Source organism: Carassius auratus, chromosome 20 (genome assembly GCF_003368295.1).
Source record: "Carassius auratus strain Wakin chromosome 20, ASM336829v1, whole genome shotgun sequence".
Taxonomy (NCBI): Eukaryota; Metazoa; Chordata; class Actinopteri; order Cypriniformes; family Cyprinidae; genus Carassius; species Carassius auratus.
In genome coordinates, this window is record NC_039262.1 from 9,705,660 (window position 1) to 9,719,163 (window position 13,504).

Here is a 13,504-nt window from a genome sequence, read left to right on the forward strand (position 1 = left end):
GTTTATATTTTCCAATTTGGTCTTTTTTTCTGGTAAAATTGTGAGATATAAAAGTCAGAATATGAATAAATCATCATAAACAGATGTTGCAATTTTATAAAAAGTCAGAATTGTTACATAATCTCTCAGTTGCAAGAAATGTCAGTTAAAAGTTGCAAATACCTTATTTTTTTCATAGCAGTAAAGAAAAAATTTTCAGGATGTAAACTCAGAATTCAGAAAAAAAAAATACTGTGAGATGTAAACTGAGAATTACGAGATGTTAAGTCATCTTGAGCTTACGATAAAAAATGCGAGATAAACAGTAATGATTTTTTAATTTTTTTATCCTGTGTCAGAAACAAGCTACATTAACTTTCTGTTTAAACTGCCTCACAAAATTCAGCCAAAACATGTACTAAAATGAACTATTTTTCAGCATCCAAATAAGCTTCAACATTTATAAACTAAACACCATGCACATTTATAATCAGATCTGTCAACAAGACAAACTACCGAAATGTTCTCACTGGAGTTGTTTTTTCAGTCTCCCTGTAGAGTTATAATAGGGGGAGCAAATTGCTCCTCAATGAGATTATTTTAGTTTGATAACATCAAGAGTACAGTAGAAAACAATTAATTTTCCTGTCTTACACTAAATATAGACGATTCATGTAAGAGAATTCATTAGATGCGAAAGATAGAGCCGTTCTTTCTTGCACGTGACTCCTCGTTCACACTCAGTCTCACCCGTTCATATGTTCAGCAGTTCCATCCTTTTAAAGATGCTCTTCACTGCAACTAATGAAATCAAGACTCTGGATCCAGGTCTAACAGGAAATAGACTTTGATCGACCAGCTGAGAGTGTTTGGAAGATAAATGTGGTAAGGAGATGTAAAATTTTACTTGCTGATATTTTCCTTCCATTACAGATAGCAGAGGGCTACTTCCTTGAAAAGGACTGTATCCTTTTTTGAATGTAAATCGTCCTCCTGTTTCGTCTCTGACTTTCCTTTACTGTCAATAATGATCCCTGTTGATGCTGCTGCTGTCATAGCGACCAGTGCAAGCGTAATCAAGAGTCTCATTAGGGTGTGTCTGAACATGTTGACTTGCAAAAGGAAGGATGTTGATAGATTTTTAAGTAATTTGAAACAGTGAAAAAAATATTTATTTTATAATTGTCATCACATGGTCTTCCTTTTTTTTTTTTTTTAAGTCTCTTATGTTCACCAAGGTTGCATTATTGTGTCACATAATCCTTCAGAAATCATTCTGATTTGGTTCTCAATAAACATTTCTTGTATCAAATTGTGCTACTTAATATTTTTGTGGAAAACATGATACAATTTTTTTTGTTTTGTTTTTAATTATTTGATGGATAGAAAGTTCAAAAGAGCAGCATTTATTTGAAATGGAAATATTTAGCAACTGGTCAATTTAATGCATATATATATATATATATATATATATATGGGGGGAGGGGGTTGATGTATATACACACACTTTTAAGGGATGGTTTCTTTAAGCATAGAGCATTTCAGATCAGTGGGCAGTGGAGTTTCTTCATCTGGAGAAGCTGTATCATGAAAGACTGCTGTCTAATCTGGCCTCCATACAAGAGAAATGGGGTAAGGAAGCCATATGATTATGGATAATATATATATATATATATATATATATATATATATATATATATATATATATATATATATATAAAACCAGAGGAGGTTACACTATTTACATGTGAGGGATTTTCCTGAAGCATTGTTTTATCTTGTAAGGATGAGACTCCTTTTGTACTGTAAATGGGACAATTGCTAGTTTCATCCTTCATTAGTTAACAGAAGTAGAATGGTTTGAGCTCAGGAAACTGCTCATTTCGCAACTGCACTTCATTGCCCAGACCACATGTGACTCTGTTACTTAACCAGCATCACTGACTCTCCCTTCTTATCTGATTAACTGGCAAACCTGAAGAATGTCACATATCTGTAGCTTTTTTTAGTACAAGGATTAGGAACTAAGAGACTAGCATGTATGTTTTTAGATTGCTTTCACATATTCTACGAGAAGGTAAATGCATGGGAGAATATGAGACACAGTCAAAATGATTCAAAGACTAGCATCCTTACAGGTACGTTTGGTTTCAGAGTCCCAGAGGAAAATCAGCATCTTAACTGAAAATAACTCTCCTTTAAACTCTAATGGAACTGACAGAGAGAGAGAGCATATGGAACTGTTGAGTCATATCTGCAAAACACACCAGAGGTGAGACAGTGTGCAAGCAAGTAGTAAATAATAATAATAGCATACATTCATTTATATATACATACTAACATAAATTAAATATTTAGATGGGCATATTATATTACACAGAAAATTTAATTTGACCAAATCTACTTCTCCCTTTTCAGACCTAACCTCTCTTTGGAAAAGGTAAAATATTATACTTGTTTTGTCAGCCACCTATGCGGTTGAAGTTTTTGTGAGTCTGATTAAAGCAGTCTGTTACTGCAGAACATGGACGACATAAAACTACACAACAGCCCAGCCCTCGTGTCAAGACACAGAAGATCAAAACAAGAACACGCTTCAGTGAACTCATCCCAGAGAGAGAACCGGGCGGAGGACTGCTCATGGCCAGAAGCTGAACAGGAGCCAGAAGAGGACTGTGAAGTGAATGAGGAGGAGGAGGAGGAGGACGAGGAAGGTCTTGAGGAGGATGAGTTCTGGAATGAGGAGCTGCAGGATGACACAGTCGTCGACGGCCAGGTTCCTGTGGATGAGCCGGCCAGCCTTATTCAGGTAGAAGAGGTAAGACGCTGTAGGAGCGATGTTAATCTCTTACATATTACCATCTGCCCTTAGAAAAACTAAGCATGCTGAGACACCATCCGTCTGATGCAGTCTTTCCAAACCATCCGCTTACTGAACGATTTGTATTCCTCAGGGCCTAAGTATGCGATGTATTAATCTGGGTTCTCAAATTGAATTTTTATGACTTTGTAAAAGGTCAAGTGGGACTTTCTTCCAATTCTCAGGCCACATTTCTTAGCCACAGGGTTTCTCGGCTTCGTGAAAGCAAAATAGCGTGATGTCATCCGCAGCGTTATGGCAGCCATCTGCAGGAATTTTATAAAGAAGCGTTCAGGGAGTGTATGGTTTCCAAAAGCTATTGGGTGTGGTCGTCTTAAATAACAGTCCAGCTGCATAAACCTTTTCCAGAGCTGCGTCCGACACACACTGCGAGTGTGTGAAGAGTTCTGGACTTTTTTTTTTTTTTATCAACACACACGACATGTGCATTACATTATTTTTTTGTTTGTTGTACATTATTATTTTATAGTGATTTGAAGACTTGGCAATTTTCTTTTGGCCTCTGATTTGACTTGGAAAAGCAACAACAACAACAAAAATAATAGCCACATTAAAAAACAAACATGTAAAAATGCAGGGTTTTCATTATTAGGTCAACTGTCCTTTGTGAAAAAAGTGTGCTGAAATGAATTGAATGTGCACTTATAGTGTGCTTTAAATCTAAAAAAGTATATTTAAAAAATATAAGAAATAAAAAGTCCACATAAAAAGCGAGTACACGTTCATGACTTTCTTACACTGAAGTACTCTTTTAAAAAGTGCACTTTGTAATGATGTTAAATTATTATTATTATTTTTAGATCACTGTTTTGTTAATCTTTTGTCATGCTTTACATAAGTACACTTGTTTTGATTTTAGAAAATATATAAAATTACATAAAGATGTGCTTAAAAAAAGCAGTTAAAATCAAATATCATGTCTATGAAAAGTTTACTTTTTTCCCCCCCAAGGCATCCTTACTGTACGTCTGCTTCATTATGATGTTGCACATACTGACCCCTTGTGGTTACTGGTTGTTATTACATTTTTTGCTATGAATGTATTCTTAAAAATAATTCTGCATCATATTGTACAGTCTATTTTCTTAAAGCATCTTCATACTTTACTTCTGTAGAGGATTCCCTCAGATGGCTTAGTGTCTATTTTAAAGAAGAGAGAAACAAAGAAAGCTGCACTGCTAAAAGACTCAACTAATCGCAGGGTCCGCTTTAGAGAGCCGGGCAATGCTTTCGATCAAGGTACGATTGTAAGCATATATTCAGACAGTGCCTTTATGTATTCAGATTTCTGTTTTGCATTAATGTGAGACTGATCAAAGCTCATCTTTCTCATGCATACAGATGAGTCGCCCAGAAACTCTTGCCTGATCCTTCTCATCCTGTGTCTGGTTACTGTGGTGATCAGCACGGGTGGGACTGCGCTTTATTGTCTCGTTGGAGAGGCGTACTCAAACGTGTGCGCTGACTTCTCGCAAAACGTGGACTTTTACTTTGGACCTGTACGACGAGGAGTGGACGCTCTCGCACAGTGGCTCTCTTCTGATGCATCATAGCAGCTGTTTCATGCAGTGGAACTGTTTCTTTAGATTATAATTTCCAATGATTAACAGTATTCCTCTTGAGATAATATGCACTTAATGCACATTACCAGACTGGCCTTAATAAATGTTGCTTTCGTGATTCACACAGTGCTTCCTATTAATGAATAAATACATTTGTATAATGTATTTAATATTGGTTCAAAAACAGGTCTTTACAGATAATCCTTATATACCACTTATTACAGATAATCTTAATATACTGTACCACTGCCATTCTTTGAATCAGTAACTATACATGCATTGAAATAACTGCCTATAGAGCCAGTGATATTGTTTTTTTTTTTACATTTTAGTACTCCAAGACACTATATTCCAAATACGCTATCTTTCATCGGTGCTATAATCATTGAAATGCATACAGTATCAACAAAAATAAGCATAAATTGGTGTATGTTGAAGGAATAGTTCACTCAAAAATGAGAACTGGCTCATAATTTACTTATCTTAAGGCCATCCGAGATGTAGATGAGTTTGTTTCTTCATCAGAACATATTTGGAGAAATGTAGCATTGCATCAAATGTAGCATTGCACCAATGCATCTTGATGTATAAAAAGCTACATTTATAAGAAACAAACAAATATTAACCAAGAAAGCAATATTATTGATAAACAACTTAAATCTTAACCGGAAGCAACTGTTTGAAGTTAAAAACATCTTGATGATGAATTATATAGATAAACTCATCTACTTTTTGAATGGCCTGAGAGTGAGTACATATTTATTTCTGGGTGCATTATTGCTTTAACTGTGGGATATTAACTTAATATATAATAATAATATAATTTTAACTAACTAACCAAAATGGCTTTATTATTAACAGAGAACATAAACTGGCTGAATAATAACGATGATTGATTGTTCTGACTTGATGTCAGTTAATTGTTGCTTCGACACTTAGTCAGCAGTTACAAAATATAAAATTTTATAATTGTACAGTATAAAAGAAGGCAGTTAATCAGTTTTAATTACAATTATTATTTGTGTTCAGCAGTCAAAGTGAGTGAGTTTTTGTGGAATATTTGTGGAATATTCAGAACCAGAAACCCGTTTCATTGTACAGTATATACTTTTTTCTTTCCCAAGTAGTATACATAATCTCTTTATGACTAGAAATGCGTTTTTTATATTTAGAAAGTGGTTTATGCTGTATCTCTGTCCTTAATAATATTGGACTAGTCCTCTGAATGATGCAGCAGTAAATGGAACTGGCACACATAATAAAACCTATGGTGAAGTAAGGAGCATTTCTCTTTGGAAACCCACAGACTTACTCATAGCTAATTTCATTTCAGAATTCAATAACAACTTCTCTGACAGTAAAAGCTTTAAGATGCACAGAGCAAAAAAATATTATAGTGACACCAGCCTTTATCAAGAGTCAATTTCATGATCACGATTGCCTTGCCAACCGAACAATATTATTGAATTTGAACATGAAGTTGTAATGTAAAGTATGTATGGACATAATTTATATTGCTTAATTACATCATTTTTAATATGTGAATCGTCACGTACAGTGGGGCCCAAACGTCTGAAACATGAACAATAAATTCATTCATTAATAATTTGTAATAAAAAAATTATTCATAAATATAAAATTGTGTTAAACTGTAAAATGTGTCAAAACAGTGTTAATTCAGTCACTAACAAGCTGTGATCTTACAATTTATCAACTCACATTTAAATGTAATTTATTGCTAGGTATATACATATGTTTGCTCTCATATTATATGTTAATGTTCAGAAAAACACCCTCCTCTGTGTTACTGTTGTAGTAATATCTCCTTTCCAGCACGAGATGTCTCTCTTCTTCAATGTGTGACAGTTTCTGGAATCTTCACCCACAAACAGTTGGATTATTTATGGTTGAGCTACATTTATCAGAAACACAATCTGATGCACTAGACGTGTGTATTTTGCACGCACACTGTACACTGACAGCAGTGGAGCCGCAGCAGTCGCTCTTACCTCGTCTGTGTTTGCCTCGCACGCGGATCAACACACAACAATGGCGACGCTCACAACGTCAAGCAAAAGACCGTACCATATCATAGTGTTCGGAGCGAGCGGTTTTACCGGCCAGTTTGTTATGGAGGAGGTTTCACGGATGTGTAACGAGGGCCCAGGAGGGACGTTACAATGGGCTGTAGCCGGACGAAACCGCGACCGACTGGAGAAAACGCTCGTTCAGGCAGCTGACGCTCTGCGTACGTGTTTGACTGTGTATACCTTTGGACTTGGAAGTTTTTTGTTATTGTACTTTACATTAAAGTGTCCATGCCACATATAATATAAATGTACTGAATTATTGAACATATTGAACAGAAATAGAATTTAAAAAAATAATAGAACCGAAAATAATAGAACCTATTTACAAGCAGCGCCACAATATGTGTACATGTGTTTTAAATTATCAATTACAATTTAATTATTTTAAACATAGCCTACGTGTGACTTTGTAGCATAATAATGAAATGTCATGGTACCCTAAAATACCACATATGTTCTATAGTGTCAAGTGCGATATATATATATATATATATATATATATATATATATATATATATATATATATATATATATATATATTGCAAAAAATTACAAACTTTTTATATCTTTAAAAATGTTTATATTATTAAAATAAAATGAATTATTATTATTTTTCTATGATATTATTATATAAATTTGTTTTATTTATTATATTAAACATGCTTTATTTTACAGTTAATTTGTTATTAATATTCATTACAGATATGAACATGCTAATAACGTGGTACCATTGTGCGTGTGTGTGTGTGTGTGTGCGCGTGCGTGTATATATATGTATATATATATATATATATATATATATATATATATATATATATATATATATATAAAAGACTATGTTTTTATTCTCTAGGACCATCGTGTTAGTGCCACTGTTTTTTCTTTGAGACAAAGCAACAAAGAATTACAATGCACATATGTTATTTATGAGAGGTCATAGTTTGTATTGGGTATAGAATGAATTGCCATACAGTCAAGGCTAGACATGCAGTCAGCTCATAGTATTAGATGAGCTTCAGCAGCTTTTGTCTGTTGAGATTATGGGATGGGATTACAGGGTTTGAGAATATTGTTGATTAAAGCCATAAGGTTTGGACAATCCCATCATCATCTGGAATAGGCTGTACTGATAATCGAGGATTTTAAAGCTATGCAATAGTTTAAAGAGTAAAGTGATACAGTGATCTATCTATCTATCTATCTATCTATCTATCTATCTATCTATCTATCTATCTATCTATCTATCTATGCATTACATAAAATTGTATAATTTATTTGCAGCATTTTGAGCTGTTAGAGAACAAAGATCCATTTGTCATTTTTCTGCAGGTAAACCAGAGCTGAAGTGTGTGGAGGTTATTGTAGCAGATGTAGCCGAGCCAGAGTCATTGGCCATCATGTGCAAACAAGGAATCATTGTGCTCAACTGCGTGGGACCAGTAAGTCCACAAAGACTATTGTAAAAAAGCACAGGAAGGGGTCAATTTACACATCTGTGCAGTCACACCTGTCCCAGTGCACCCATAGGCCAACGATAGCTCTATGAAAGAAAAAAAAAGATAAATGGATTATGGAGTTGTGTTATTCTGAGAGAACTGTTGACTGTGAAATGGCGTGGTGCTGAGGTGTCTTCTCTCAACAGTACAGATTCTACGGAGAGCCGGTGGTGAAGGCCTGCATTGAGAATGGGGCACACTGCATTGATATCTGTGGAGAACCGCAGGTAGCTAATGTTTCCATCTAACAATTTTTTTAATAATCTACTTTTGAAAAACATACCATTGAAAAGTTTGGAGTCTGTAAGGTTGAAAGTATATAATTTAGACAAACTGTTTTCTATTTTAATGTTAATAGAAAATGTTTACATTGTATTTATTCATGTGATGGCAAAGCATAATTTTCAGCAGTTGTTACTCCAGTCTTTCACATGATCTTTCAAAAATCATTCTAATATGCTGATTTGGTGCTTGAGAAATATTTCTTATTATTTTCAATGATGTGCTACTTAATATTTTTTGGAAACCTTGATGCATCTTTTCAGGATCCTTTAATGAATAGAAGGTTCAAAAGAAAAGCATTTATTCAAAATGAAAATCTTTTATGTTAATTGAACGCATCCTTGCTGAATATAATGACTATAAAACCTGACACCTGAAAAATATTTTGGATCCTTGATTTGTTTTTTTTAGTTTTTAGAAGGGATACAGCTGAAGTACCACAGTAACGCTCAGGAGAAGGGTGTGTATATCATTGGAAGCTGTGGATTTGATTCAATTCCAGCAGATATGGGCATCCTTTATACACAGGATCAATTCAGAGGTGGGTTGCATGTCTGTGATTTTTTTTATACATTTTTTGTTAATGTATTATTATTATTAAAATTATTGATTATATATATATATATATATATATAGAGAGAGAGAGAGAGAGAGAGAGAGAGAGAGAGAGAGAGAGAGCAGGGAAACTTCAGTGTATTAGAGAAAAAAATCTGATCCTGACTTAACAGGCTTAGAGGTGTTGTGCATCAGTGTCCTAATGGTAAAACATGCATACAGTACATTACTGTGATATTTACCCTGTGTGTGCCCTTTGACCTTTGCATCAATGGCTCTTGTGCAGTCAGATCTTTAATCTCATCCCAATTAGTTGGGCATATTACTGAAAAAGGCAAAGGCGCTCAGTGCTTACAGGATGCGAGTGTCTGTCGTTGGCCTTTGAAGCGCTGCTGTGGGCAAACGTGCCTGCAGAGCAGCAGATGCCTGACCACTCCTCTGCCTGGCTTTCACAGGAACGCTCACTGCTGTGGAGAGCTTCTTAACCATCAACACAGGACCTGAGGTGAGCAACAACTCCTCATGTTTGCAGATCTGTTTTAAGGGTCCACAGGAATTTGACTGACTTGTTGAGTATGAGCTCTCAAAGGTTGGTTTGATCTAAGTTTAAGTTATCATATTTCCTGCTGTTTTAATCGAGTATGAAGAGAGCTATGGCAGACTGTTTGCATCAGGCCCATTGGGTGTCCACAATAAAGTAGTTGATGTCTTGGCTTTTGTTCAGCTGTCTTGTCTTCTTCATCAGGGAGGATGTGGCCATGATGCAACGTGGCAGTCTGCCATCTTTGGCTTTGCTGACAGTGCCAGTCTCAGAAGAATAAGGAGGAAGTTTGGGCATAAACCTCTGCCAGCTGTTGGCGCTAGAATTAAAAAGAGGTGATTTAAAGTATTTATAAAATCATTCTCAGCATTTCATCCCATTAATACTATCTTAATCATGAGTTGTCTGCTTTATATAGCAGCTGACTCCCAGAGGAGTGAAGGAGAATAGTTCTCAGGATGAAAATCTTTACTCGTGTTCATTTGCTTGCTATTTTGGTGTACCCAGGGGAGCTTTGTTCTTCAGTAAGGAGATTGAGCAGTATGCCATTCCCTTCATGGGCTCAGATCCATCTGTGGTGCGACGGACTCAGCGCTATATGCACGAGGAACATAAACACAGCCCTGTGAGTCTATAGACTGGCAAAAAAATCACACAATCACACACACTTCTGGCACAACAATAATCATTTTTAAATAAATTATTACTCACAGTAATATATGTTTTATATTTATTTTATTTTATACATGTATGTGTGTGTGTGTGTATGTATGTATATATATATATATATATATATATATATATATATATATATATATATATATATATATATATATTCATATTTATTTTATATATTACATCTTATTTAGTTTTTTACAGTTTATGTATATTTATTTATATATAACAATTTTTTTATTAATAAATGAAAACATTTTGGTTTACATTTTTACTTTTGGTTTATTGTGAAAATCTCAAATTGTATATATCAGTTATCTAAATATTGTAAATTTCTCATGGCTGAACATTTAAATATTTATAAATATGAATAAAAACTTAAAACATAATTATATATAATATCTATTTTGGTATATTTAATTTTTTTCTTTTCTCTTTATTAATGTTATCCTTTTCCCTAATTTGCCATTTATAGCAATGCGACTAATACAAGTCAAAATTTATGTTATGTGGACCATGCCAGTCAGTTTTTATTAGCAGAATAATTTTATCCCAGCGCTGCAGAAACCCAGTATTCATTTTTCTTAAACTGCTCTTTCAAAGAAGATCTAATGGGTTCTTGACTACCCTTCTGTTTCCTCTTAAAAAGGCAGTCTTTGACAGCTTCTTCCCTTGCTTTCCAAACACCATTATGCCTCTTAGCAGTTTTAATTACATTTCTTTTCGCTCTGTCTTGTGCGAGCATGATTACTGTGATAGTGCACTGAGAGCCCACATGGAAAGAGCAGGGGATGATTCACAGTCTTTGTGATTAATCGTACTGCTCTTTCATCTCCATAGCAATGACCACAGTGTACTGGATGATGTCAATATGGTCATTTATGATTGATGTTTTACTGTGGACCAAAAAGTATGTGTTATTAATTTAACACAAGTGTCACAAATGTGTGCATTTCAATGTCTTACTCACTTTGTTGTTGTTGCCAGCAGTTTTGAATTGGTTCCTCTTTGCTCTTGTCCTCAGGTTCAGTATATGGCATATGTAGGTATTGGTGGTCTCTTCTCCGTGCTGAAGACCCTCTTTGCAGGTGTCGTCTTCTGGTTCATGGTCAAATTTAGTCTTGGCAGGGGATTGCTTACTGAGGTCCAGTACCATTTTAAAAGTCATTGCATTACTGTTGAAAATTTAATGGACAAAACTCTCATTCATACCACAGAACATCAAGAAGCTTACATAAACTCATGAATTTCAACTCAAATGTGTGTGTGTGTGTGTGTTTCAATTAGTTTCCAGAATTTTTCTCATTTGGTTTGTTCTCCAAGACGGGACCAACAAGAAAGCAGGTACAAAAGATTCACTGAAATGTCTAAAACACAATATGAAATGCTAACATCTGTCATACACAGCCCTTGGTTATGTTGCCGAAGTTAAAGTTAAGTTAATTCTTGTCTTATTCCAGATGGATGGAACCTCTTTCAGCTTGAGGTTCATGGGGGAGGGCTACACGTCTGGTCATGACCCCTCTCAGGGCAAACCAAATGCCAAAATCAGCACTGAAGTAACAGGACCAGGTATTGTCCTGCTCTCTATTTGATCCGACTCAAAATATTCACCCCAAATACTTAGATATGGTCACTACTGCTATATTTTGCAGAGCCAGGATACATCGCAACACCGGTTACCATGGTGCAGGCAGCTATTACACTGCTTAATGAACATCACTGTCTCCCGAATAAGTGAGTAAAATGACCGCAACATAATATATAGATGATGCTTAATACTGGTCCTGTGGAATTAAAAAAACAGATATGGGCAATTCTTAAAAAATAAAAAATAAATAATATTCTCTGTTAGTTAAACAAAGTAAATAAACTACAATTCCAAATTGCATATACACTATTGTTCAAGTTTGTGGTCGTCAGTAAGATTTTTCTTAATGATTTTATTCAACAAGGATGCATTAAATTGTTTAAGTGACAGTAAAGACATTTATAGGGTTACCAAGGAATTCTATTTCAAGGAAATGCCGTTCTTTTGAGCTTTCATATATTTCCTACATTCATATAGACTGACATGTAAAGAAATGTGAACTGTCCACAATTATAAGGTATAGCTAAGAGTGGTCCAGACCAACATTATGAAAGTATGACTTACTGAAAGTATACTTAACTAAGAAAGTTTCGGGACACACATGTTAGCGTTAAGGTACAGCTTAAGGTAAAAGGTTTTGGGAATCGCAGCCCTGATCTTCATTTTTTTTAAGACACTGCAAATGTTAGAGTGAAATTTTAAAGATTGATGCCGTGAATACTCAGTGTTATTTGTGTAGCATGTATGACATGCTGTCTCATGCAACATCCTTTTATTGGTCCTCACAGGGGTGGTGTGTACACTCCAGGGTCAGCGTTTGCAAGAACCACCCTAATCGACCGTCTGAACAAACACGGAGTCCAATTCTCACTGAAGAACGGACAATAGACAGGAGTCCTCTTACTCTCTCAGATTCAATCAGCCTAGCTGATCTCTTTTATTATATAAATATAGTCAAATGTGTTGTATGTCTTTACTTTTTTGTGATTCATCAACCCTCAAGCATCCTCTGGGAAAAATTTGGGCAAAATCTTTTACTTTTATAGTTTCCTTTAATCTGAGCGGTACAAGACTTAACTGCTTCTACTAATTATGCCAGCTAAACTCACACACACACAAAAAAAAAATTACTCGGTACAGCAAAGTTAAGTGTAAAAAAAAAATTATTATATATATATATATATATACACACACACACACACACACACACAAACATATTTTTTCCTTAGAGGGGACCCGTCGGAAATTAATGGGAGATACTATAATTCAGAGAATTTTTTATTTACCTAATAAAAATCTATATATCCAACACGATGCACATCATAAATACACATAAATGAAGGGATGAGCCTATACAACATTCTCAATATTACAAACACACACACACCTATATACAATTTTCTAACATCTTTGTTAGAAATAAATGACTCAATTGTCTTTCCCTTATCATGGTCAGATTTGTCTTTAAGCATATTTTAGCATTTTTGTATTGCCTCACCCAACAATTTTCTGCAATTTTAACTTGTGATAAAATCTAAAACGTTAGCGGTTAAGTTCGTTAAAACAGTGACTTATAGATTTTAGCATATATTCAGCCATTAAGTACAACTGATATTTTTTTTATATTTTTATGGCATCATATCTCACCAGATGTCACCAAAGTCACCAAATCATTAGATTTTGGATGTCTGAATTTACTAGAATAATTTTTTACATAAGTAAAATAAATATTAAATATAACATACACATAAGCATATTTTACATAAAAATTTGGAGGTAAATAAAAAACAAAAAAATTGCATATATTGATCGTTTTTATTTTATTGAAGATAGTGATATGACATTTATTTAA

General features: G+C 34.5%; 2 protein-coding genes across 3 annotated transcripts in view; both read left to right on the plus strand.

The window, feature by feature from the left end:
* The window catches only part of LOC113120826 (consortin-like), an 8,792-nt gene extending 3,283 nt beyond the window's left edge, over nucleotides 1-5,509 (plus strand). The window contains exons 4-10 of one of the 2 annotated variants that reach the window (XM_026290904.1): nucleotides 913-943; nucleotides 1,525-1,611; nucleotides 2,134-2,251; nucleotides 2,398-2,419; nucleotides 2,501-2,797; nucleotides 3,976-4,099; nucleotides 4,202-5,507. In XM_026290904.1, coding sequence (XP_026146689.1) covers nucleotides 913-943; nucleotides 1,525-1,611; nucleotides 2,134-2,251; nucleotides 2,398-2,419; nucleotides 2,501-2,797; nucleotides 3,976-4,099; nucleotides 4,202-4,413 — 891 coding nt within the window. In that variant the 3' untranslated portion in view covers nucleotides 4,414-5,507. Of the gene's footprint in view, nucleotides 1-912; nucleotides 944-1,524; nucleotides 1,612-2,133; nucleotides 2,252-2,397; nucleotides 2,420-2,500; nucleotides 2,798-3,975; nucleotides 4,100-4,201 lie in introns of both variants that reach the window. The other variant, XM_026290905.1, reaches the window with a different exon arrangement.
* Nucleotides 5,510-6,048: 539 nt separating this feature from the next.
* On the plus strand, nucleotides 6,049-12,839 carry LOC113120825 (saccharopine dehydrogenase-like oxidoreductase). The gene is made up of 12 exons (XM_026290902.1): nucleotides 6,049-6,670; nucleotides 7,842-7,951; nucleotides 8,155-8,235; nucleotides 8,702-8,831; nucleotides 9,301-9,350; nucleotides 9,591-9,721; nucleotides 9,894-10,011; nucleotides 11,086-11,205; nucleotides 11,349-11,405; nucleotides 11,522-11,633; nucleotides 11,717-11,798; nucleotides 12,441-12,839. Exons 1-12 carry the CDS (start codon nucleotides 6,472-6,474, stop codon nucleotides 12,538-12,540), a joined length of 1,290 nt encoding a protein of 429 aa, XP_026146687.1. The 5' UTR covers nucleotides 6,049-6,471; the 3' UTR covers nucleotides 12,541-12,839.
* Nucleotides 12,840-13,504: the final 665 nt, after the last annotated feature.